The following is a 26,590-nucleotide window of genomic DNA, read 5'->3' on the forward strand; positions in this document are numbered from 1 at the left end:
GAGTCTTAACAGTTGATGCACAGATTTAATGTGATAGTATATAAGTTATTTTCATTGGCAGACTGTTATTAAATTGACTGTGTACCTTATGTTGATGGCTTCACTGAGACCATGATATGTGTTGGTAACAGTAAAAGTTTCTCACGTGCTATATACTACTTTGTCACATACCAGGACAAAATGAAATACTGTGACAGTGCCTGAGATGGGTCAGTCACATGTCATCCCAGTGGCAAAACTGTGCTCTAAGGGATTTTTCCCAGTTTCCAAACCTCTGTCCCATGTAGCCTGAACTGCTTGAAGAGCCCAGCTGGGTGTTTTGATCAGTTGGGGTCTTGGAGTTGTTTCATTGCGTTTTCTGGGTCTGAGTGTAAAGTTTGATGAGAGTATCTGTAGTTTGTTCTGAGTTGAGGGCAAATTAAGAAAGGACTATTGAAACCAGTGAAATGAACTCAGGACCAGGAGCTTCTAAAGATGATGGAGGATTTTCTAAGTGCAGACAAGCTGGAAGTGGAAGTAGGTTTAAAGAGGGTTGACAGCAGAGGGCATTGGAATGAATTGAGACCTGGAGGTGTTTGTGTAATTAACCCTGACTGTGATTCTTGAAGGAGGGACATAAAAGTAAAGCTAATGGGGGGTGGGGTGGGACAGTTTGTTAGGCCAGATTTTGTCAGGTAGTCAGTCACCTGGGCTGCAAGGAAACTCCTGGATCAAAATCACTAGAGTGGCATCTCTCTGCATTTTAGACAAGCTCTGCAGGTGGGCCTCAGGTCTGATGCAGCTAGAACCTCTAGTGGACACCCATGGCCTTGAGGCCAGAAAGCTGGTGTTCTCTTCTTTCTCCTGCACTGACTGGATAAATGGTCCATGGCAAGGCAAAGTCACCACATCCATGTGAAGAACCAGTGCCTTTTCAATTCTGCGGCCTACGCTGCCTGTCTCTTGCCTTATTCTTGCCACACCTGTACTGCTGTACACACTCTGCACTATTCAGCACATGTCGTCTTCAGTCATTATTCACATATTGCTGCTTTGGAAACTTTAATCTGATGAGATTGAAAACTTGAGAGCAGGGAAGGCCTTAGACCATGTTGCATCCCTGTACCCAGCACCAACCTTTGCACTTCCCAGGATCTCTATAAATGCCTGTTCATTGAGGGATCCTGACCAATATAAAGTCATGTAGTAGACACTTTGGCTTGCATTTTCTCCAGTGTCTGCTCTTTTAAAATAAACAGTGTTGTAGGGCGCCTGGGTGGCTTAGTCGGTTGAGCGTCCGACTTTTGCTTAGGTCGTGATCTCGCAGTTCGTGGGTTCGAGCCCCGTGTCGGGCTCTGTGCTGACTGCCAGCTCAGAGCCTGGAGCCTGTTTCAGTCTGTGACTCCCTCTCTCTCTGACCTTCCCCTGCTCACGCTGTCTCTCTCTCTCTCTCCTAGAAATGAATAAAACATTAAAAAAAAAAAATAAACTGTTGTTTAGAAGGAAGTGCTATCTTTCCAGCATCCCAGGAGATGTACACACCGGTGCATCTATATGACATTTGCTTCGTCATCTAGCAGGATAACTCCAAATGGGGAGGCTTCCAAAAAGACCTCAGTTCTCCAAAGACAGATATTGGTGATAATACCTCTCCCCAAATCCTGACTTAAACCAGAACCCGAGCTTAGTGCCAATGGACTCTGTGCCAGTTGTGTTCAGATGAGCCATTGGCCAACATTTTGACCATTGTCATCATGCAAAGACCTGTGATCTGTGAAAGGAGACCCGACTTCCCTGCAAGTGAGGACAGGAGAGCACATTGGTCAAAGGGACAACTTCAGGAAATTCTGGTGCCACCTTCTGACAGTTTCTGGTAATATTTTAGGCACCTATCCTATATGTTGATCTACTTAAGTTGTTATTAAAGAGAGTGACTCTTCCTAAATTTCTTCTCCTTTGAGAATATATCTAGTTGGTCAGGAGCTGTATGTAGTTTAAGCTCACCATAATTTTACCCCTTCTCTTTGCCAGCTGATAAAACCCTGGGAGTAGGCAGGGGATGGACACTAGAGGGAACCCAGAAACTGGTTATTTGATTGGTTTGCTTTGGATGGTTAATTAGGGTTTGTTGCACAAGGAAGAAAGTAAGATTCTCAGGGGATTGAGTGTTGCTAAAACAGCTCATAGGAATACTGTAACAGGATGGTCCCTGATTTACCCAAATATGTTGTGGTATAAAGATATGTATTACTAGTTTTGCTTTCACCCTTGTTTTCTGTTTTTATGCCAATGATCCATGGGAAAGAGGGTATAATTAAGCAAGTATGTGGACTTATCTGGTTCACAGCCACCCTCAACAGCTTGTGAATGATTAAGACTCTTCCTTCAAAGAGTTGCTGTGGAGTGTGAATTATTACAGTCCTTTGGAAAGCAATCTTGTTTTAACTACTAAAATTTTAAATACTCTTCATCTCATTAATGCCACTCTTGAGAGTCTATCCCATACAATTAAAAATAAATACAAATTGAAATGCTACAAGGATGTTTATTGTAGCCTTTTTCATAGTGGCAAAAAAAAAAATCAAAACCTGCCCATCAGTGGGTAAATTGTTAACCAGATTGTGGCACATCTACACCATGAAATACTATGCAACCTTTAATTAAAGAATGAATTTGAGTTTTCTGCTTGACTTGGGAGAGGGGATTTCTACCAGATATTGAGTGGGAAAACCAAAAAGTAGATAAGTATGAATAATATATATATATATTATTAAAAGATATCTATCTATCTATCTATCTTTTAATGTTTGCTTTTGAGAGAGAGAGAGCATGCACATGCACACACATGTGTGCATGCAGGGGAGGGGTAGAGAGAGAGGAAAACAGAGAACCCAAAGCAGTCTTCATGCTGTCAGTGCAGAGCCCGATGTTGGGGACTCGAACTCATGAGAGTCATGAGATTGTGACCTGAGCTTGAAGTCAGACCTAATGGATGGGGCCTCCTATGTGCCCCTGAATAATATATATTTTTAAATAAAACAAACAACTCTGTATAATATCAGCACACAGAACAGTAAGGAAAGATACACATAGGTTTAACATGGTTATGTTTGTGTGCACATAAGTCTGTTGGGGGAGGACAACAGTAAGGCAGGTAATGTTGGGGAAGCAGGCACCATTAAAAACTTGAATTTTATGAAAGCAATTTATGTAAAGTTATTACTTGCATGTGTGTATATATATGAATTAAGAAGCTAGAAAAAATGTAAATCTTTATCTATTCACCAGAAAGGATGCCCATTATATATTTGCTATGTGCTAAAAGCAAATTACAGGGGCGCCTGGGTGGCTCAGTCGGTTAAGCGTCTAACTTCAACTCAGGTCATGATTTCACGGTTCATGGGTTCGAGCCCCGCATCAGGCTCTGTGCTGACAGCTAGCTGAGAGCCTGGAGACTGCTTCAGATTCTGTATCTCCCTCCCTCTCTTACCCTCCCCTACTCATGCTGTCTCACTCTCCCTCCCCCCCCTCAGAAATAAGTAAAAAAACATTAAAAAATTTTTTAAAAAGCAAATTGCAGAGTTAGCTTTACTTTCTTAAACACAAACCCACAAAAATTAGCCTCTGTGTGTGAGTACATGCTTACATTATTCTGAGCAAGGATTTCTATACCTGGGTGCTAACATGGGGACCTCAACTGAGACGTGAAAGGTTAAGATGGAGGATGGAGGGAAGTTTTGTGTTTTAAAAGTATACACTGGGGCACCTGGGTGGCCCAGTCCATTGAGCACCTGACTTTGGCTCAACTCATGATCTCACAGGTCATGAGTTCAAGCCCCTCATCAGGCTTGTTGCTGTGAGCGCAGAGCCCACTTCAGATCCTCTGTCCTCCTCTCTCTCTGCCCCTCCCCCACTCATATGCTCATGTTCTCTCTCAAAAATAAAAATTTTTTAAATAAACAAATAAAAATAAAAATATACATCTTTGTATTTTATGTGTTACAGTGGACATTTGTCTATAATTTACCAGTGATCTATTGCCTCAGTAATATCACATAATAAACTACCCCCAAACTTGGTGGGCTTAAAACAAGTCTTTCCTTGACAGATGACTGAAGGGAGTAGGGAATTGTGCCTGCCAGTGTAAGAAGTCATAAATTACTTAATATTTATAAAGAACTTTACAGCTTACAAAACACTCTTGTAATGTTTTATTATTCCTCACCTTTTTGAATCTTAATTTCTATCTGTGCATCTGTCTCCATCACTAGCCCGCAAATTTGAGTGCTGTGATTGTGTCTCATTTATCATAATAATGTCAATGTTTATTTTAGTGTTGTTCCTAGAATATGGGAGATACTTACAAAGAACTGAATGATGAATTTTAAAAAAACTTTATTTAACTCATGGGTCTGGGGTGGCAATTTAGGCTGGGGATAGCTGGGTGGTTCTTCGGGTCTTAACTGAGCTCACTCGCATACCTGGAGGGCAGCTGGGGGTCGGCTGGCCTTGAATGAGGCAGTTGGGCATGTATGTTATCATTGTGATGTGCAAACGAGGAACAGAACCCACAATAGAGTGTGTGTGTGTGTGTGTGTGTGTGTGTGAATAAAAACATTTATTATAAGGAATTGACTTACATGATTATGGAAGCTGAAAAGTCTACAAGGAGAGCCAGTGGTATAAATTTTAGTCTGAGTCAGAGCAGAAGCCTGATGTCCCAGCTCAAAGACAGTGAGGTAGAGAGAAAGAATCCTTTCTTACTCAACCTTGTATTCCATTCAGGCCTTCAACAGATTGGATGAAGCCCACACATATTGAGGAGGGCAACCTACTTTACTCGGTCTACCAATTCAAATATTAATCTCCTCCAAAAACACCTTCAGAGACATACCTAGAAATCATGTTTATCCTTTCATGTGTCAAGTGGACACATAAAATTAACCATCACAGCTTCCAGTATACTTGGACAAAGCAAATAATGTGGCCAAACCCAGAGATAGGGTAAAAGGGCAATGAAACTTTACGAAACTGTCTTGGTCTGTTCATGCTGCTGTAATCATAGACTGGGTGACTTCAACAAGTGTTTATTTCTCACAGTTCTGGGGGCTGGGAAGTCCAAGATCAAGATGATGTCAGATCTGTTATTTGGTGAGAGCTTTCTTCTGTGTTTGCAGACAGCTGTATTCTTGTTGTATCCTCACGTTTTCAAGTGTCTTTTCCTATAACTGTACTAATCTCATTCGTGAGGGCTCCACCCCCATGACATAATTACCTTCCAAAGACCTATACCTTCTTTTTTTAATGTTTATTTATTTTTAAGAGCGAGGGTAGGTGGAAGGGGTGCAGTGGGGGGGACACAGAATCCAAAGTAGACTCCAGGCTCTGGGCTGTCAGCACACAGCCCGACATGGAGCTCGAACCCATGAGCCATGAGATCATGACCTGAACCAAAGTCAGACACTCAACTAACTGAGCCACCTAGGTGCTCCCAAAGACCTGTATCTTTTATTTTGTTTTGTTTTATTTTATTTTTGAGACAGAGACAGAGTATGAGTGGGGGAGGCAGAGAGAGAGGGAGGGAGACACAGAATCTGAAGCAGGCTCTGAGCTGTCAGCATAGAGCCCGATGTGGGGCTCGAACTCAAGAACTGTGAGATCATGACCTGAGCTGAAGTCGGATGCTTAACCGACTGAGCCACCCAGGCGCCCCAAAGACCTGTGTCTTAATACATTCATTGGGGTTAGATTTCAACATAGGACTCTTAAGGTGGGACAGAAACATTCAGTCTATAACAAAGGAGTCCTTAATACATGGAGAGTAAAAAATGAGGATGACTTTTACATCACATCGTTTGCAGTATAAAAAGTATTGAAGGAAGAGGACTTTTCCCTCTTTACCTAAGAATGGTCACTTGCCTGGTGTCTTGTAGAATTCAGTGGCAAAATTAATTATATCTGGGTTCTTAACATATTTTAGCTAACATTACATAAAGTAAAATATTGCTTTGGAGATTTGCAAAATGTGGCATATACATTTATTTTCTTGACCCACAGGGCACCTGGGTGGCTCAGTCAGTTAGGCTTCCAACTTGGCTCAGGTTATGATCTCATGGTTCCTGGGTTTGAGCCCCATGTTGGGCACAGAGCCTGCCTGGATCCTGCTTCAGATTCTGTGTCTCCCTCTTTGCCCCTTCCCTGCTCATGCCCTGTCTCTCTCTGTCTCTCAAAATTGAGTAAATGTTAAAAAAATGAAAATTAAAAAAAAATTGGGGGACCCAGGAAGGTGGGGAAGGTTAGGGGAACAGAGCAGCCATTACAGCCCAGCTCATTGTTGGTACTTCCCCAAGTCATAGATAATGGAGTTTCCCAGAAGTTCTGCAGAATTACAGAGGGAAAATGACATCAGGCTGGGGTTGAGGAGTGCCTGCTTGGTGACATCCTTTTCTATCCAGGCCAGTTAAGGACGGGCAGTGGGTCTTGTGTCCCAGCAGGAGCACAGTATGTTCAACTTAGGGGAGTGTTAGGAAAAAATATTGAGGGGAATGAAAAGTTTCTGGTAATGGTCCTCTTGATTCTCTTCTCAGAATACCCAAGTAATTTGGGATGATTGGGTCTAATTTTGCATGATCTTGTTTTATGTTTCCCATGCTTGAGGAGTCTCATAATAATTGATAGGCTGCATTACTGTCTAAGTGAAAAGGAGCAAACAATAGAAATTTAGAGGCGTCCATAGGACACTGTGCTACACCTAGAAAAGAGCCTCTGTGGGCTCTCTGCCCACTCCTTTGGTAGCTAAGAATTTTACAATAGACCAGAGATCAGAGTAGGAGAATGCTTGGGTACATGATTGATTGTCTTCATTTTAGTTCCTGGTTTAATGGAGCAAGGTATTAATAGGTCAAGGCAACAACAAGGATGACCTTGTGTTGTTATACAGAAACCTTTCTCATTCAGCACAAGAAACACAATCTTCTCCTCCTCTGGGTATGGAACATCATGTCTATGAAAGGTGCCAGCACTCAGTGGCTTCTCCCTAGGAACAGATTCTACAGAAAGCTTGATGATATCAAAACTGAACCTCACACACACGAAATGCTTTCTGAATAAAAGAACCCTGAGATTTTGTGAGAACACATCCTTCATATTTCCTGCCAGCCATTTACCAGTATTTGGTCAGTCTTACTTGGAGACCCAGGAAACTTATTCATCTGAGCCTCAGAACCGTATCAGAAGTATCCAAACCTGGGGGCGCCTGGGAGGCTTAGTCTGTTAAGCGTCCGACTTTCGCTTAGGTCATGATCTCGCAGTTTGTGGGTTCGAGCCCCGCTTCGGGCTCTGTGCTGACTGCCAGCTCAGAGCCTGGAGCCTGTTTCAGTCTGTGATTCCCTCTCTCTCTGACCCTCCCCTGCTCATGCTCTCTCTCTCTCTCTCTCTCTCTACTAGAAATAAATAAAACATTAAAAAAAATAGTTTAAAAAAAAAAAAAAAAGAAGTGTCCAAACCTGGCCTGGCACACAATTAGCTTGCATGCAACAGCTCCTTCTCTCTGCTTACTTGCTGAGAAATGGAGATTTGTTTATGGAAACAATATACCCTGCCCCAAGGGATGAATTATGACTGAACTAGGCTCCCATATCATCCCTTACTCCTTTGGCCACCTGCCCATTGTCCCAGACTCCTTAGCAGCCATGTGACTATGCGACCCACCTCTGCCCAAAGAGACGTGGGGAGATTTGGCTACAGGTCTTGGAAAGATCATTCATTCCTGCAGAATAAAATGGGTGAAAGCCTTTGGTTCTTTCTTCCTGTATGCAAGCTGGAGCCACAGCAGCCATTCTACAACCACAGGGCAAAAAGTATGAGTAACACGTCACACAGAAGATTGGGGAAGGATGATAAGTTAGAGTCCTTGGTGATATCTTAGAGCCACTGCGTCCAGGCTTCTTGCTACTTAAGGTAATTAAAAGTATTGGGGCACCTGGGTGGCTCAGTCAGTTGAGTGTCTGACTCTTGATTTCAGTTCAGGTTGTGATCCCAGAATCATTGAATCAAGCCCCATGTGGGGCTCTGTCCTAAGCATGGAGCCTGCTTAAGATTCTCTCTTTCCCCCCCCTCCCTCTCCACCCCCTCCTCTCTCTCTCCCCCTCACTCACTTCCTTTCCCTCCTCCCTTTCTCTCTCTCTCTGTCCCTCTCTCCCTCAAAAAATTTTTTAAAAGTCTTCACTGTCTAAGTCACTGTTAGTCAGATGTTTGTTACTTGCAAATGAACGTATTCCCAACTGATATACCCTGTCTCTTTCAGCTTGACCAGGTAGGTTCTACTGACAATTCCACCAGAGTAGCTTTGCAGCCAGTCAACTCCATCTGCTAAATAGGGACAAAAATGCCATCTTTACCTCAAATACAGTTTGTGTTCAGAAGATCAGAATGCGGTCTGTGCAGCAGCAAATGAGTATCCCCTGGGAATTTGTTAAAAATGTGAATTCTCAGGCTCCCACCCCGGACATACTAAATTAGAAAGTTTGTGGGTAGAGCCAATAATCTGTGCTTTCCAGGTGATTCTGGTGCGATGGAAAGTTTGAGAACATTGATATAGAGAGTCAAATGGAGTGGTTGCATGTCAGAAACACCTGGGGAACTTAAGAAACGATACTCAAACCCCATCTGCAAAGTTCTGATTAAGCATTTCTGCAGGGTAGCCTAAGAATTTATAAGTCCCCAAAGACTCCCAGGTGATTCTGAGTAAACCAAGCTTGGAAACCAATGGGATGCATATGAAAGCAGGTCACATATGCCAACGGACTGTTACACAAGTAAGGGATGAAGAATTGATCTGGGCACCTCTGGGGACAGGTGAGCTGTATATTGACTTTTTCACCTGTTAAGTGAGGGAACTGACAACTTGATCTCCGAAGCCTTTTTCAGGTTTAAAACTCCTAGGATTCCAGCTTGAATTTGCAGATCTGGCTGGAACAAGCAAATGATATTGGTAATTACAAAGATGAATGAGCAACAAGTGGAAGAGACTGGGATTTTGCTAAAGTCAAAATAGGAGCCTCACCAGCCACCATAGCCAGACCCTGTAAATCCAAAACAGGTTTTCTCTTCTGCTTTTACTAGGTTTATGAGACAGCAGGTTTGCACTTCAGATGTTCATTTATAGAGTGCTAGACTACACCTGCTTAGTGCTAGGCTTGTGCTTTGGGGGTTATTTTATTTGGAGAATATTATTTTTAAATAACATCATCTTCAAGGAGTTTGTTTTCTAAAATGTGCTGCTTGTTAAGGATCAAAACCACTGACTGAAGCAGCCTACTCACTGTCCATCCAAATATGATTTACCCTCTCTTCTGCATCATTTTTATCTTGTACTGGAGATGCCAATCATTTCTCACCCACTCTCACATCTAAACTACCATCCCCCATACCAAGAGTCTGTTCTTTCACTCCCCCCCTTCTGCTGTGGAAAATTAAAAAATACCTCATTGATCGAGTTTGGACAATAACAAGTTACCAATGAATTATTTTGAAAATCAATAAACAAAAGAAAAAGTTAAGCATTTATCCTTTCTTTTCTATGTGAACTGTACATTAGGAGAATCAAATAGTTGATCGCAGGAGTTTGTTATCATAGCTGATAAATGGAGAAGGAATGATACAAATCATAATATGCCCCTTTTGCAAACCCTAATTTATGGATCTGGGAAGTGATCGTGAATGTCTGTTAATATAACAAGAAAAGAGGAACAAGAAGATATTATGTATTTCCTGGGGCACCTGCCTGGCTCAGTAGGTGGATCATATGACTCTTGATCTCAGGGTTGTGAGTTTGAGCCCCACGTTAGGTGTATTTTAAAAATAAAATAAAATAGGGGCGCCTGGGTGGCTTAGTCGGTTAAGCGTCCGACTTTCGCTTAGGTCATGATCTCGCGGTTCGTGGGTTCGAGCCCCGCGTCGGGCTCTGTGCTGACTGCCAGCTCAGAGCCTGGAGCCTGTTTCAGTCTGTGACTCCCTCTCTCTCTGACCCTCCCCTGCTCAAGCTGTCTCTCTCTCTCTCTCTCCTAGAAATAAATAAAAACATTAAAAAAAATTTAAAAATAAAATAAAATAAAAAGGACAATATGTATCTCCTGATGAAAGTCATGACACTGCTTACATAGTCTTGAAAAAAAAACAACCTGAATCTGATTGAAGTCTATAGATTAATTAAAAATTGCAGGAAAGGTAGTGAACAGGAACATGACATGAAAGAGATACAGTAACCATAATCCAGACTGGGAAACTTTCTGGAAAAGATGACCCAGTTTTTCCAATAAATTGCCTGGAAAAAATGAGACAGAGGGGCAAACCTACATATTCGTTGAGACTTAAGAGATATATTAACCAGTCATACCATGTGGTCCTCATTTAGCTTCTTATTTAATAAACCTTAAAAAATATATAGCACAAATGGGGAAATGTGAACAATGCCTGGATATTTAGTAATATTAAATAAAATATTGCTGGCTTAACAATGACGGTTTTATGGTTTATCCTTTTTATTTTTTATTTATTTTTTTTTAAGGTTTTTTTTTTAATTTATTTCTAGGAGAGAGAGAGAGAGACAGCGTGAGCAGGGGAGGGTCAGAGAGAGAGGGAGTCACAGACTCTGAAAAACGCTCCAGGCTCTGAACTGGCAGTCAGCACAGAGCCTGACGCGGGGCCCGAACCCACGAACCGCGAGATCATGACCTAAGCGAAAGTCGGACGCCTAACCGACTAAGCCACCCAGGCGCCCCTGGTTTATCCTTTTTAAAAAAATTTTGTTAATGTTTATTTTCAGAATGTGCGCATGTGAGTTGGGGACAGGCAGAGAGAGAGGGAGAGGGAGACACAGAATCCAAAGCAGGCTCCAGGCTCTGAGGTGTCAGCACAGAGCCCTATGCAGGGCTCGAACCCATGAACCATGAAATCATGACATGATCTGAAGTTGGACACTCAACCAACTGAGCCACCCAGGCACCCCTTATGGTTTATCTTTTACATAGAATCCTTATCCTTTAAGCTAGGTATTGAAACACTTAGAGATACATGAAATGACATAATTATGAGGGGTGAGGAATGGGCAGGAATATAGAGAAAATAGGACTATCCCTGAGTTGACGACTCTTGAAGTTAGGTGATAGATAACTGGAAGTCTTTTTTGTAATTCCGTATAATTCTATATATTTGTAATTTTCCTTCCTAAAAAGTGAAAGTATTTTTAAAAATAATTTTCTATTGGCTGGTGAGATTTTGGGGGTGATAGTGAGGTTCGTGGGGTCCGGAGCTGACGGCCAAGAAAGAATTCTTGAAGACATCTTTGGTACAAAAGGGTGATTTTATTGAAGCGCCTGGACAGGACATGTGGGCAGGAAGAGCTGCCCTGGGACCATGAGGAAAGACTGGTTATATACCAAGGAGTTGGGAGAGGTAAAGTCCAATGAAAGTTTACAAGATTTTCATATGCTAAAGGAGACTCACAGGATCCCTGAGGCCTAGCTATTTCAGGCTATGGTGGTTTTCCCTCTAGCTAATGCTTTATTAGCATCAAGACAGTAAGGAGTTCCTGGAGAAATGTTTTACTTTGCCTGCCTCAAATATTTGCCAATGGGCTGCAGGTGACAGGGAAATTAAATTTTACCTGCCATTTCCTTCTGCCTTTGTATCCTACATCATTGGCCATACTATATTTCTGCAGTACTTCGTGTTTTTTATTTGTAAATATAGATCTATCCATTTTTACTCATTCTTCACTACCAAGGGCACACACAAATTTTCAAGTTTTATGTTTCAAATTTGTCAGCCCAACCAGACTGGAAGGTCCATAAGAACAAAGATCTTTCTGTTGTGTCCTTCACAGGGCTAATACTTTATGTAACATGTAAAGTGTTCACTTGGAAATACAACTTGTGAAAACCCCATTCTGGAAGGGGGCATTGCTCAGCTGGTCTCCCATTTGTGGGTACCTCTATCCTGGCTTCATTGTCAGTTGAGGTGAAGCACTCCATATGACCAGTCTTCCTACTGGGGTGTTTCTTAGCTGCAGGCTGTATAAAGAGAACAAAAAAAGATTGAGACCAACTATGTCTCTATTATGAGATGGAGACCTTTAGAAAGCCTAGTGTACAATTAATACACAAGCCGCAATACTATAGAGTTCTGATTCTAATGTTCAGAACCTTCTTACTAAGATATACTAAAGTGAAGCAAACCGCTCAACATGGTATGGTTATAAAACATCTGTCCACATTCTCCCTACAATGTCCCCTTCTTTTTTTGCCCCACATACCTCTGGTATGGAAATGGTGGCCTCCTATATTGAAGCCCTTCTTTAATTTTAGAAAGTTCTCCATCTCTCTTCCAGTTACTCTGAGAATTTCCCAAAATTTCCTTAAGTACTTAAAAAAAATTTTTTTTTTAATTTATTTTTGAGAAAGAGAGAAAGATACCAAGTGTGAGCAGGGGAGGGGCAGAGACAGACATAGAATCCAGACAGACTCCAGGCTCTGAGCTGTCAGCACAGAGCCTGACACAGGACTTGAACCCACGAACTGTGAGATAATGATCTGAGCCAAAGTCAGATGCTTAACAGACTGAGCCATGCAGGTACCCCTCCTCAAGTACTTTTAACTTCAACTGTTAACTTCTCAACTACACAGAACTTGAAGGAGCTTCCCCACTTTGTAGATTTACCATCCATCTCCTGATACTTACCCTGGGAGTGCCTTTTCCTTTTATATAATGAAACGAAACTTTGTCTCTCCCGTTCAAGTGCCTCTGATTGCTGAGCTGTGGGATTCAGAGAGGGGGTTGTTCTCATGTTGTTGTCTTACGGGGAAAAGCAGTTTGCTTTTCTCCACAAGGATTGCCCCTACAGTAGCCTCTGTTGTAACTTGTACACAGTCCCCCAGAACCTAGATCTCTCTCTTTGTGTACTTTCTGCCAGATTGTTACTGTCTCTTAGAAGACTTCCAGGTGGTGTCATAGCACTGATTTATAGGAAAGTGTACTCTGTTTACCTAATCCGAATTTTAAGAGGAAATCTTACACCCAGCCATTCAAATGCTTTGGAAAGTGCTCAGATTCAACAGACTGTGTAAATCTAAATTTATAAAATAATACTTTTGATAATAAAAGCCAATTCTACATGCCAGGCACTATTCTGAGTGTTTCACATGCATTGACTCATTTAGTTAGTTCTGTTTTCATTGTTATTTTATAGGTGGAGAAAACTGGGGACGAGAGGGTTAAGGAACTTACCCAGGGTGACAGAGCTAATAAGTGGGAGCCAGGCTCTGACCCCAGGCAGTCTGGCTACAGGGTGTGCTGCCCCTCTCATTGTGGGAAAACACTTGAGATTTTTGAGATTCCCAAAGGCTGGAGTAGAACATTACCCTGGTTTGCTTAGCCATGGCTATTTAGTGGAAAGAGCTATACATGAAAAGTCAGAAAACCTGGGTCCAATCTGTATCTTCCATCATCTGTGTATGACACAGAAAAGTCATTTTGTCATTCTTGACTTGTCTCTAAAAAAGAAATTATTTTGCCTGTTCTACCATAGAGTAATTGTAAGAATCTGTTCAACATGTACATTGTTCAAATATAGCTTTGAAGAAAAGTGCTGTATGGAAGAAAGTTCTAAGGACCTCCATTTTTAGGTGAGCTTGGGAGGACTTTGATTTGACATCTGAGTGTAATAAATTCCTACCGTTCAATTATTTGTTTTCAAGGTACCATTTTGTATGTCTTGTAAAAGAACTCACACTTAGAAATGCTGACAGCAAGCTTCAAGACAGCTGAGCCCCAATAGACACCAAGAAAATCCATGGCTCTGATTGCATCTTTCAACATGACAAATCCACAGTAAGTAACACCAGGATCTCCTCTCTATGGATGCTGAGTTGGTAATTCAGAACCGTGGGTGCAACCAACAGCCCTGTGAATTTTTCCTCAGCCCTGTGAAGATGGAGGCACTCCAGGTGATTTTGTCCTTGAGCCTCACATTAAGCTTGTTCTCTGCCCCACGAATGTATCTCAGTTATTGATTTAAAAAAGCAAAGGATGGAGCACCTGTGTGGCTGAGTCGGTTAAGAGTCTGACTCTTGGTTTGGGCTCAGGTCATGGTCTCGTGGTTGTAAGAGCGATCTCTGCATCAGCCTGAACGTGAAGCCTGCTTAAGATTCTCTCTTTCTCCCTCTATCACCACCCCTCTTTCTCTTAAAAAAAAAAAAAAAAAAAAAAAAGAAGAAGAAGTAGAGGAATTCTGCAGTCCAAAACTATTGCTATGAATTTTCCATAAGATAAGGATCTTCTGGTTCAGACAATCACTACATATACTTCCTTTAGCAGGAGTCCTCAGAAAATGGGGAAAACTTCAAAAGCAGACCTCAAGACAAGATTAGGAAGTACTTAGGGTGAATTAACAAAATGAGAATTGTAAGGAAATTTAGAAATCATGAGAGGGTTTCTAAAAGCAGGCTTTATGAAACCAAGGGCAGAACTTGTAAGGGAGAAGTGCCTTCAGTTCCCCAAATCTAAGACGCCACATTGACCACCACCTAGTCTTAACTGAATACCAACAAAATGGTCACCTATTTTGTATCCTGCAACATATTGGCAAAAATACCAAGATGAGAATAGCAGTCTTTCTGTTATGCCACAGTGCCCCAGCCTGCCTGGTTTGGGGGCTGGCTGCTGGGGGCTGGCTGCTGTCGTCTGGAGCAGGAACCCATTATCTCTTGCCACAGTAATGCTACATACCAACCAACCATGGTACCTGAGCAGAATATAGCAATAAGTATTTATTCCTCTATGCTTGGGGTAGCCAGCTACATAGTTCCGCTAATCTGGGATCACTCTTAGATACGGGGCTTGGCTTCTGTCAGCTGATCTAGGTGAAACTGGATTCTGCTCACGGTGCCTCTCAACTTCCTGTAGGCTAGATTGGTGACCTTCCAATGGCAATACCAGAGATTCAAGAGCACAAGCAGAAATTCAAGTACCTTTTCATACCTCTGCTTGTGTCATGTCTGCTAACATCTCTTTGACCAAAACAAATCATAAAACTGAACCCATAGGGCACCTGGGTGGCTCAGCCAGTTGAGTGTCTGACCCTTGATTTTGGCTCAGGTCCATGGACCTCACAGTCCATGGGTTAAAGCCCTGCATTGGGCTCTGCTGACATTGTAGAGCCTGCTTTGGATTCTGTCTCCCTCTTTCTCTCTGCCCCAGTCCTGCTCGAGCTCTCTCTCTCAAAAATAAAATAGATATTTTTAAAAATTAAAAAAAAAAAAACAGAATTAAGGGTGAAGAAACACACTCTTCCTTCTGATGGGAGTAGCTCTATGGAGTCACAAGGCAAAGGGAGGGGTGAAGAATGGGGCCATTAATACATGTTGTCCATCCAGGACCAGAGGTTTGTATCAACACCCAGGCTATGAACCGTGGGACCTTCACTCCTACCAAGAGAGGCCTTGTTTCCTCCTGCTGAGATGACCACATGACCAGAGATGGTGCTGGGCTGCTATGGCCACTGGCAGGAGGGGAACAGAGAACAAGAAAGGCAGTAGTAGCCTGTTCCCTGATTCTCAGAGCCACATCCTGTTAGTCTCAGAAACTCACTCCAGCCCTCTATGAACATCATCAGAGAGTTCTGTCTGTTCAGTTAAGCCACCCATAGTTTCCTTGTGTAGTCCAAAAGAAAAAAAAACAAATACAACCCAGCATCTACTTTTTTAGAAACACCTGGAGGAACTGGGATTCCCCCACTGAACACCCACCCCTTTTATTGCAGTTATTGAGAAACACAGAAGCCTCCTATCCTATGACTGTTCTGTCTGAAGATCTTGAGTCATTTTGTAAATGTCATACAGTGATGAGTACTATTATCTTTGCTTGACAGGTAGCAAAAAGCAAAGGTTTAAATAAGGCCTACCAAAGAGAATTGGGGCATTGTAAATTACTTGGTGCATCCAGGTAGTTTAGGCTGCCAACCTGTGGCATTCAAATAAAAATCCCACTTTTTCCTCTATTGCCTGGATAATTCAATCAAATGAGCAGTAGGCAAATTCAGCTCTAAACTTACTGGATAACTGCCACTGTGTATTACTAGTTAGATTTCAGTGGTGGTTGGAAAAGAAAAGTCTAGAATTTACAGCCCCCCACCCAAGTGTAGGAACTTGTCCCTCCAGACCTCCTCCCCCAACCCCATTCCCCATATCTCTTATCCATATCAGGTTGTAGCATGAGAAACAATGGCCCTTAGGGAGCCTCTGTTTCACCTCTGTGTGTTTCAGTTGGAGAAACTGAGGCTCTGGAGAAGCCCAATGGGAGTCAGCATTAGAGGCAGCACCAGAGCCCAGGTGCCAAGACTGGCTGCCACTTCAGGATTCAAACTGGCCTCTCAGTGCTCCCCCAGGTATTTAAGTTTTATTCCTCTCCATTCACACCATTTTTCTTTCTGGCCTTCATTGTTTGGCCAGAAGCATAATACCCAGCCCCTCAGACTCTACAACATAAGATAGGGTCAGGGATGTATTGTGGGGAACAAAGATGGCACCCCAGGCAGTTAAAGCAAAATGATCCAGCCCAGCATCTTTCCACAGGGTGTCTGTTGGTGTTTGGGCAGGACACTTTGTAGTTGTTAGACACACTGAAGATGTGTGATGTCCCCACCCCTACTTATGTCAATAGTGACCTCCTGTGGTCAGTGTGGTAGCCAAAAATGCCTCCACAAATTACCAAAATCCCCTGGTAGGATGGGAAATGATAACTGCGCCCAGATGAGAAGACTTATAATGCCAGAGTATTTGCAGTGCTCTAGGTAAGCCTGACAGTGACATAGGAGACTGATAACTCTGCAGATGTTTGATCAAGTGGCCTCCATTTCCTACTCTCAACTTTAAAGGGGGAGATATAGTAGGACGAGTTCAAGTAGGAAGGGAGTGGCATCCAGGGACAGCTGGCTCCTGCTATCCTTCCTATCCAAGGCTCACTCCATCTCTCCAGGTGGGTTCCCCCACCAACAGCAGTACATCCAGTCATGAACAGAAACCTCTCTTCTGTATTATGGTACAGATGGTAGAAACATTTCAACAGACCTGTATAGAGAAACCCAGGAGACCGTTTAAAAGAATATATTACTCCAATATAAACTCTAGGGACCCCAAATCCTAAAGGTCTAAGCCCTGGTTTTACTGGGTGGCAGAATTTCCATCTGGGTCTTTAGCCCCATTGATAAGGCTCCTGCCTCTAGTGCTCATATTTTTAGATCTGAGCAACTTCTGCTTCCATTCTTTCACTGTTCCCCAACTGTGGAGGAGACTGGGACTTCAGTCCAGTCCCTTGGTGGCCAGCATGGAAGAATGGTGACCTCAAGCCTCCTCCCTCGCTCTCCACCAGCACAACATAGATTCTGATGCATTCCTTCCTCCTTTCCTTGGAGAGTAGAAAAATTATTTTTTTCTTGAGGGTTGACTGTTCTGTGCCCTTCTCCCCAACTCAGGCCTGCTATAGAAGGAGGAATTTCTGAAGTTGAGATCATCTCCCAACAAGTAGACGAAGAAACCAAGAGCATTGCTCCCGTGCAGCTGGTGAACTTTGCCTATCGTGACCTGCCCCTGGCTGCCGTCGACCTCTCCACGGCGGGCTCACAACTCCTGTCAAATCTGGACGAAGATTACCAAAGAGAAGGGTAGGTGTTGGGGCTGTTGAGTAGCCAAGAAGTCTTTTTTGCGTAACCCCCATAATCCATGTGTACCTCCAGTGAAGCAGCACAAGAGATTAGAGACCACAGATTCACATCTGCCACCCAAGCTCTTTTTCTCCTCAGGCATTGCTTCCTCAGAAAAATGCTTTAGGTACAGCAAATACCTGTTGCTGCTAGACAGCCTCTTATATAACATTTACTTGGAACTCAGACATTTGTAAAATTGTTTCAGGACTGAATTGCTCCTTAATGGCCCATCCAATCTCCCCTCAGTACACTTGGGAATCAGGAGACCCATAGGGCTTAGGGACTGGCCCAAGGTCACAGAGCCCATAGGAGGTGGACTTGGACTTGCTCTCCTCTATCAGCCATCTCTCACCAGGGAAGAGGCTGGGAAGAAAGCATTCTGCGCACAGTAACATGTGAGTGTGTAAGGGAATTTAGCACCATGTAGCTAGGAGCTCTGTGGACTTTAGCTGCTCCCTTTTCAGGGAGAACTTGTAGGATATGCTAGTCCTTGGTTCAAAGGAGTGGTTAGTTTGTCAAGCAGAGTGGATGCTTTTGTTCCCCAATTAACTTCTCCTTTTATGTGGGGGAAACTGAAGGGGAGGAATAGGTCCTGGGGTCTCATGGCAGGTCAGATGTTTCCCAGCCCCACCCTGTTGCTCTTAGATACAAGATTTTAAACTTCGATCAGGACCTTGGGAGCCACTTCTGTGCCACTCTTCTTTCTCAGGTGCCTGTATGTATTTTGGAACATGCTACCTGCTTTGAATATAAAAATGAAAGGTTGCTGGGTTATTTTAGAAGCAAGTGAAAGGGCTTCATTAAAGGTAAATTTGCATTGGACCTTGGATTTTCTGTGCTTGTTTCCCAGAGAGGCTTTCCCACTCCCTGAGAGAAATTTTATAACAATTGTGAAACCATGCACCTTTTGCAGAAACTGTACCCTTGTGGATTTCTCTGAAAATACAATTTTCTCTAAGTAGTGTGCATAGAGTCAGCAGGACACTGTGGGGAAAGGACAGGCAGGCAGGTGGGAGATGGCAAAGGGATGCCTGGCAGTGGTGACAGACACACCCGAGCACTATCAGCACCCATTGGATGGCAGGGCTGGCTTCACTTGGGTCTCCAGGTCCTCAAGGCTCCAGCCAGGCCATCTTCATACCCATGTGACCTGAGCAGTTGCAAAGGCCCTGTCTTTGGTTTACTGCTTTTTAATGCTTTGCTGCTGCAGCCTTGAAGTTAATAGTTGTTGAACAAGGAGCCGTACATATTCACTGGGCCCCATAAATTAGGTTGGGTGGGTGGGGGGGTCCTTCCCTGAGGACCTGGTCACCATGCATGTCACTGTAGTCTGGTGGTCAAAAGTGGGAGTGCAGCCTTATAACAAGTCCCCGTCTTTCCCAGTGATGAGGTTTTGGAATGCTGGTGGGGGTCCGGAGCTGACAGCCAAGAAAGAGTTCTTGAAAATGTCTGGTGCAAAAAGGTGATTTTATTAAAGCAGTGGGACTGGACCTGTGGGCTGGAAGAGCTGCCCTGGACCATCAGGAGAGACTGGTTATAGACTGTGGAGTTGGGGAAGGTAAAGACCAAAGGGTGGCCTCCAGAAGTACTTTGATATGCTAAAGAGGACTCATAAGATGCCTGGGGCTTTGCTATTGTCAAGCTGAGGTTGTTTTCCCTCTGGTAAGGCATTAACATTGTGACGGCAGGGGGTTCCTGGAGAAATGTTATACCCTGTATTTGCCTCACGTATTTGTCAATGGGCTGCAGGTTATAAGGAAATTCAGTTTTATCTGCCATTTCCTTCTTTTTTTTTTTTTAATGTTTTTTTTTTTTATTTATTTCTAGGAGAGAGAGAGAGAGAGACAGCGTGAGCAGGGCAGGGTCAGAGAGAGGGAGTCACAGACTGAAACAGGCTCCAGGCTCTGAGCTGGCAGTCAGCACAGAGCCCGACACGGGGCTCGAACCCACGAACCGCGAGATCATGACCTAAGCGAAAGTCGGACGCTCAACCGACTAAGCCACCCAGGCGCCCCTATCTGCCATTTCCTTCTTGCCTTTGTTCCCCACATCACTATGGAAGGGAGGTCGTGATACTAGGGCTCCAGGAAACTCCGTCTGTAGGTTTCCAGAGATTAGGCTATTGATAAGATTGCTTTTTTCTTGTAATTTACTAAAGACATTTGTAAACAGAGGGAGATTCAAGTCCTGTACGACTGTGCTATTGGTTAACCGTTTGTTTCCTTTCCTTTGTTCTTGGGCAGCTGGAAGTGCCTGAGTACTATCACACGTAGCCCACCTGGTTGGGGGTGGTGTGTGCTAGCTTGTGTTTGGACCTCAGTATGCCTTCTGCTTCTTTATCACCAGGGACTCCTTTCTCACCCAGCCTGAGCCAGTGTTAGGCTCTTTTTTTTTCAAGTTTACAGTCAAAAGGTAGGAAGACAACCGGCAAAGCCTCCAAGGATCCTAGTTCAGGGCAATTTCTACACGTGCAGCCTCTGGGCACACTGCACACGGCGTGTGCCGCTCCTGCCCGTACACCAGAGAGGGCAGAGAAGGCGGGAGGCCTGCTTTCTCATTCCACTTGCTCCTGAATTAGGCCTCTGCAGGGTTTCTTCTGATGAGGGAGAATGCAGATGAAGTACCCGCAAGGCAGGGGGGCTCTTGATTTGATTTGAGCCTCCAGGTGTGCCCTGGAAAGCCGTTCCTGTTGGGTAAATAGGAAGCAGCCTGGGAAGGGATTTGCCTGGCTGATGGAGCTCTCATGGAGGCGCTCCATTGGCAGCCAGAGGGCTTCCCAGAGGAATCCGGAAGAGTGGGCACAGGGCAGAAGCCAGGGGAAGAGGAAGAGAAACAAAAGCACACTGCGGAGGGGACAGGCCTTCCTTCACAAGGCTTCTTGGCTCTTGCTGCATTTCCTGGGGTTTTCCCAAAATTTCCAACCTGGCCCTTTCTGAAACGCTGCAAAATAACACTACCTACAGTTCGTGTCAGCCTCCAAGAAGGTTTGACGTAAGTCTCATCAAAAACACCTCTTTCTATGGTTAAAAAAAAAAACCTCAGCTGAGTAAATTTGAAGATCTAATTGGCTTTATTCAGCGATTCACAGATCAGGTGCCATCCCATCTAGCAGATAGAAAGGAGGTCTGAGGAGCTCTGCAAAACGAAAGACTTGTATAGGCAGAAGGAGCCAGGGCAAGGAAGTTATTCTAGGAAAGAGTGGATTGTTTCAGGCAAGGCCACCATCCTTGAGAGGATGGGGTGAGGGGGCGCGAGGGGGGTTGTCTGTGGGGAAGATTACCACATTGGTGCAGGTAATTCCTGATTGACTGGTTAAAGGATACATTCCTGGGAGAGGCTGAAGATACAATCAGGCTAGGTATTAAGTTTCATTTGCTGAAGTGGGGCTTAGCAAAGGTGACTCCATTTTGGACTTGTCTCTTTTTTAACACTGCTATAGGAAGTGCTGTATAGAGACATGAATCTTCTCTGTAGGAAATGAAGAGATCTCAGGGGCCCCAGCAAGATAGTGCCTAGTGACCCAGCTGCCCCACCATTCACTCCTTTTGAACTTAGTGATATTTCATTGCTTTTACATTATCCAGAATCTGAAAATGTTAGAGCTGAAAATGACCTTAGAAAGCATCTATTCTAAATATTCTAATATTCCAAAGTCCAGAGCATGCAATGAACTTGCCCACGGTCACACAGCAACAGAGTCTGAAATAGAGCTTCATCACCTGGCTCCTGACCCAGGCTCGCACTACGGGGCTTCTATTTGTCATCTGTCCCTTTACAACATCACAGTTGTGACTATGGTTGACGTTCTTTGCACATGTGATACCACTGCGAGGCTACACTCTCAGATACCTTTAACTTGTTGGGGGGCTTTTAAGTCCACTTTCCCTTTTGCCCAGGAAACCCTGTGAAGAAGGAGCAGTGATTATACAGGAGACTATAATGTGGGTAAACCCCTAGGCATGGAGAAGAACCCCATCTCCATCAAGCTCCTTGATTTTCCTAAGAGCTCTTTGTCCTTCTTATGTACCTGCCTAGCAGAGCCCAGACTACAGGGCTACCCACTGTCTACTATCTTCATTTCCACACCCAAGCTGCTGACGGTTCAGCGAAGAAAATCAGACATCTATCCAGATCGGTGCCTTAGTCAGCTCAGGCTGCCATAACAAAAGACTACAGACTGGGTGCCTTACACATCAGAAATGTCATTTTATCACAGTTCTTGGAGATGGAAGTCCATGATCAAGGTGCCAGCAGTGTTGGTGACTAGCAAGGACTCTGGGTTGTAGATGGTCACCTTCTTTCTCTGTCCTCACATGGCCTTTCCTCATATGTGGGTAAAGGGAGAGTGTGAGCTCTGGTCTCTTCCTTTTTTTGTAAGGGCACTATTCCCACCCTGACCTCACCTAAGCCTAATCACCTCCTAGAGGCCCCACCTTCAAATACCAGCACATTGAGGAGTTAGAGCTTCAATATAAAATTAGGGGGGGAGGGGACACAGACCATAATAGTACCTCCTCAGACTCAATGTCTCTAGTCTCAGCTTGTTTCTTGGTTCTTCCTGACAGTGTTCCTTTGTGGTCCTGGCTAGCTGCCACTCCTGGTCCCTGGTGGTTATTTCAGATCGCTTCCATTTTCCTCAGGTTCCCTGTTGTTCCCAGCAGATGACCTCTTCTGCTCCTGCTAAGAAAGTAGAACAGTTCCAGTGGGGCTGCACCCCACCCCCCGAGTCCTTCCCACCCCCCAGTTCTCCCTGTTCCTTCTGGCACCTACCTCATCTCTGAGCTCTGATTCCCTTCCCCTCCCACCTTGTCCTGAACGTTGTTCCATTGGTTCCCTCCTCACCCTGACTCGGCATACACACAGGTCTCTCACATTCTTCCTTGACTGCTCATCTGTTAGCTGCCACCCTCTCTCTCCTCCTCTTTGTGGCCAAACTTTCCAAAAGCCTCATTCGCACTTGCCATGTCTCCCCCACCCCCAGTCATTCCTGAGCCAGTTCAATCCAGCTTCAGCTGTGCTGTGGCAACTGTTCTCTCAAGGTCATCGATGGCCTCTGTTTTGCTGGGATCCTTATGTTATCCTCTGCCCAGGATTTGAAGCCGTCAGCCACCCTCCTTCTTGAATCACAGCCTCCCTGTGTTGGCTGCTATGCCAGCTTCTTGTTTTCTTCCTGTCCCTCTGGCTCTTCCTTCTAAGCCTTTTAAAAATTGTTCTTTCTCTGCTTGGTCCCTCAGTGTTGGGGCTCTTCGTTTTCTGTCTTTGGTCATTCTCTCTCCACTAATTCTACACACTGGATACTTCCATCCAGTTCCATAACTTAATATTTTTCAGCTTGTACTTTCAAAGCCATGTCTCTAGTGCAGATCTCTCTCTCAAACTACTGGCTTATATCCAACTGCTTCCTGGACATCTTCACAGAGATCCTAACAAGTATCTGTAGAATAATCTATTCTTCTTCTGAGTTGGCCACAAACTTGTCTCCACACAAGTCATCGCTAAAAATAGCACTTATGTCCAACCTGACCACCCAGGACTTCTGGCTACCTCAAACCCAAGCCTGAGACTGAGCTCTCTTTTCCCAAAATGTGTTTTCTTTTCTTTTGTTTTATGTTTTATTTATTTCTGAGAGAGAGAAATAGAGAGAGCGAGCGAGCATGAACAGGGGAGGGTCAGAGAGAGAGGGAGACACAGAATCTGAAACAGGCTACAGGATCTGAGCTAGCCGTCAGCACAAAGCCTGACACAGGGCTCAAACCCACGAACTGTGAGATCATGACCTGAGCTGAAGTCGGCTACTTAACCGACTGAGCCACCCAGGCGCCCCCCAAAACGTGTTTTCTATGGTTCCAATCCATGTGCTTCTACCTAGCTGCCTGGCCTCCCCATCCCATTACCACCAGAATGAGCCACATGTGCATTTTGGCTCATTTAGAAAGACTCTGAGCCTCCTTGCTGCCTCAGCTGGAGCCAGTGGTTTCCAAGACACCAAAGCTCCGTGAAGCCAGTCAGTCAGGTGTGGTCACCACTGGAATTTGTGTCCTTCCTCCTCCCCTGCTCTGGCTTCCTCTCATCCATGTCCACTGCCTACGAACCCACTGCCACCAACAGTACCCATCGGGGAAATGCTTGTGCCCAGTTCAAGGACTTCAGAAACCACACAGCCACAGGGTATCCATGCAGTGTAGGCTCTATGCCAGGTGAGAAAGAAAAGCCTCCCTCCCATCCACCCCCAGACTGTACTATACTATCAGTGAACCCAGAAGTGGCCCTGCTTATGGCCACAGCTCTGGTCCCATGTGCTTCTGACCTTTGCTTCTTTCCCACCAGGTATCCAATCTAGTCCAAAGGGCTGCACTGGCACATCCAGCCACTGTGTCATCAACCTTTCCCTCCCTTCCTCTTTCTCCCTGACCAGGTGCCTCATCCTTTAGTAGTGCCTGGGTGGTTTAGTCCATCAAGCGTCCGACTCTTGGTCATGATCTCACTGTTCATGAATTTGAGTCCCGTGTGGGGCTCTGTGCTCTCTCCCTCTCTCTCTCTGCCCCTCCCCAGCTTGCTCCCTTTCTCTCTCTCTCTCGATAAATAAATTTTTAAAAAAGTCTTCATGTATGTCCACAGATGTGAACACTCAGGAGACAGAAGGGGGACAGAGAAGGTGTCTCAGCATGTCTGAACCCTACCTGAACTGGTCACAATGACATACTACATCAGTAACCTGAGAGACCAGCTCAGTTTCTTTGCCCTCATCCCTTGTGTTCTCCCATCTCCAGGTCATATAAATGTCTGCTGCCTTAGTATCTCTTCACTCTACCACCCTTCTCACAAAGGATCAGTGACTATCAGCTGCTTTGAGCTGCTTACAAAGGAAAACCCATCTCAAACTCAATAATGAGGACTTTCATTAGCCTGTGTAACATGGAGCGCAGAGTTAGGCAGCTTCAAGGTTGGTCTAGAGTCTAAACAGAATCAACAAGGACCAGATTCCTTCCATCTCTCCATTCTGTTGCCAGCACTGTTGGCTTCATCTTCACACTGTGAGGTTCCCTTCAATTTGTGAGAGAGCTGCCTGCCTTCCTCATTCATGTCTGGTAAGAGAGAATGACTGCCCATTATTCTCTTTTAAGAGCAACAAAGAACTTTCCCAGAAACCTTTACCTGCTCTCTCTTCACATCTCATTGGCTGGAATTGGGTCACAAGGGATATGGGAATATGTGTTAGCCAATCAGGCCAACCGCTTGAGCTTTATCATTTCCCAAAACACATTGCTGTTACCCACTGGAGGAGGGGGGGGCGGCAATGAGATGGATATTGGAGAATCACCCACAATTACCACATCCTTTAAGAGAGCCAAGTCTCCATTCATAGCCTTGAATCCAGAATTAGATCTTTTCTTCAGCTTTCCTTATCATCATTTTGGAAAGATCTAGGAACATGTCTGCCTTATTAGACTGTTTCTCCCATAACTTGGTCAACTTGATTCTTTCACTCTGCAGTTTGACTTGTGTTTGTCATCCTGGTGAATAGTGCTTTATGTTTCTATGTAACCAAAGCCCCTTCTGCCTGGTTCTTTCTTTGGCATTGGACGTCACTCCATTCAATGGTGTGGAAATGAGGCACAGAATTGCTTCTCAGTGAACCAACTGTCCACTTTTGAAAGAGGGAAACTAGGTTTGCAAGAGGCTACCTCATGTTGTAGACTGGAAGTTCTACCTTCTGTAATCAGCTACGCTACATCAAAGGCCTGGTTGGATTGCAGAGTCTGGGCTGGACAAGAGGCCACACAAAAGAGAAAATTCAGAGAAGCCCAGAGTCTCCACCCTAGGGAAATGATGATAGTAGAATGTGTTGAAGAAGGCAGTACAAGGCAAATTGTCCACCCCCCTTTTACAGAGGAGACTCTGTGGCCACAAAGATAATGCTCTCCATCTTTTTGGTGGAAAGAGGGAGCAGAGAGGGTCATGAGACATGATGGGATAGTCTTTGTCAAAAATATAAAGTAAGAAATATAAATATAAAGTTTTTTGTAATCATTTATATTTTAGGGTTCTAAAAGGTCTAACCTGAGAGGTCAGGGCTAGAGCCCTAGACAATAGAAGCTTGGAGGAAGGATGGGTAGACAGAGACAGAAAGGGTTGTTATTACTTAAAGATGATGCCAATGGCACATTTCTGTCAGAACTTCACAGTCAGAGGAAGAAAACATAATAGGAGCCAGAAATGGTGTTTTAGATGTCAGTCTGGTGGGGGGTGGGGCGGGGGAAGACAGGTCTAATATAGCAACATCTTTAAATAAGGACTAAACTAATTTTAGATATGCCAGCAAACAAGGCTGGAATCAAAAGAGAAGGGGAGGAACCTACTAAACCAAAGCCCAGAATACTCTCCTTTCTCCCTATACTGTCTCACTCAAGGACCACTTGCTCCAGAAAGCCTTCTGTGCCCCACTCCACCCAAGGTAGGGGCTCACCTCCGTGTACCACTAGCCCTTTATCTCCTTTTATCTCAACACTCGTGATAGTGGGCTCTACTCATCTACTCACCAGTCTGCCTCCAGTGCTGGATAATGTGCTCCCTCAGGGCAAGGATCAGATCCTTTGAGCCTGGTATAGAGATGGTATTGCTGGAAAGAAGAATGAATTGAATGAATGAGTGAATGGATGGGGCTGTGTTAAGATAGGGATGAAAAGAAGGGGAAACCAGTTCTGTTTGGGGAGAACTAGGGGCTGTCTCCCAGACCTCTGTTGGGTCAAGGATAAGCCACAAGGGAGGGACTAGGTTTCTCAGACCTGGGAATGCAAGGCTGTGATCTGTGCTGGCCGACCTCAGAAATTCCACACACCCTAGAAACAATAA

General features: G+C 44.3%; 1 protein-coding gene across 1 annotated transcript in view; it reads left to right on the plus strand.

The window, feature by feature from the left end:
- Nucleotides 1-26,590, plus strand: part of TMEM266 (transmembrane protein 266) — a 127,171-nt gene that overhangs the window by 40,037 nt on the left and 60,544 nt on the right. Inside the window, exons 2-3 of the mRNA XM_039238207.1 lie at nt 13,734-13,866; nt 17,507-17,695. Of these exons, the coding sequence (XP_039094138.1) occupies nt 13,829-13,866; nt 17,507-17,695 (227 nt within the window). The 5' untranslated portion in view covers nt 13,734-13,828. The remainder of the gene's footprint in view (nt 1-13,733; nt 13,867-17,506; nt 17,696-26,590) is intronic.

Source organism: Hyaena hyaena, unplaced genomic scaffold (genome assembly GCF_003009895.1).
Source record: "Hyaena hyaena isolate Hyena2069 unplaced genomic scaffold, ASM300989v1 scaffold_137, whole genome shotgun sequence".
Classification (NCBI taxonomy): domain Eukaryota; kingdom Metazoa; phylum Chordata; class Mammalia; order Carnivora; family Hyaenidae; genus Hyaena; species Hyaena hyaena.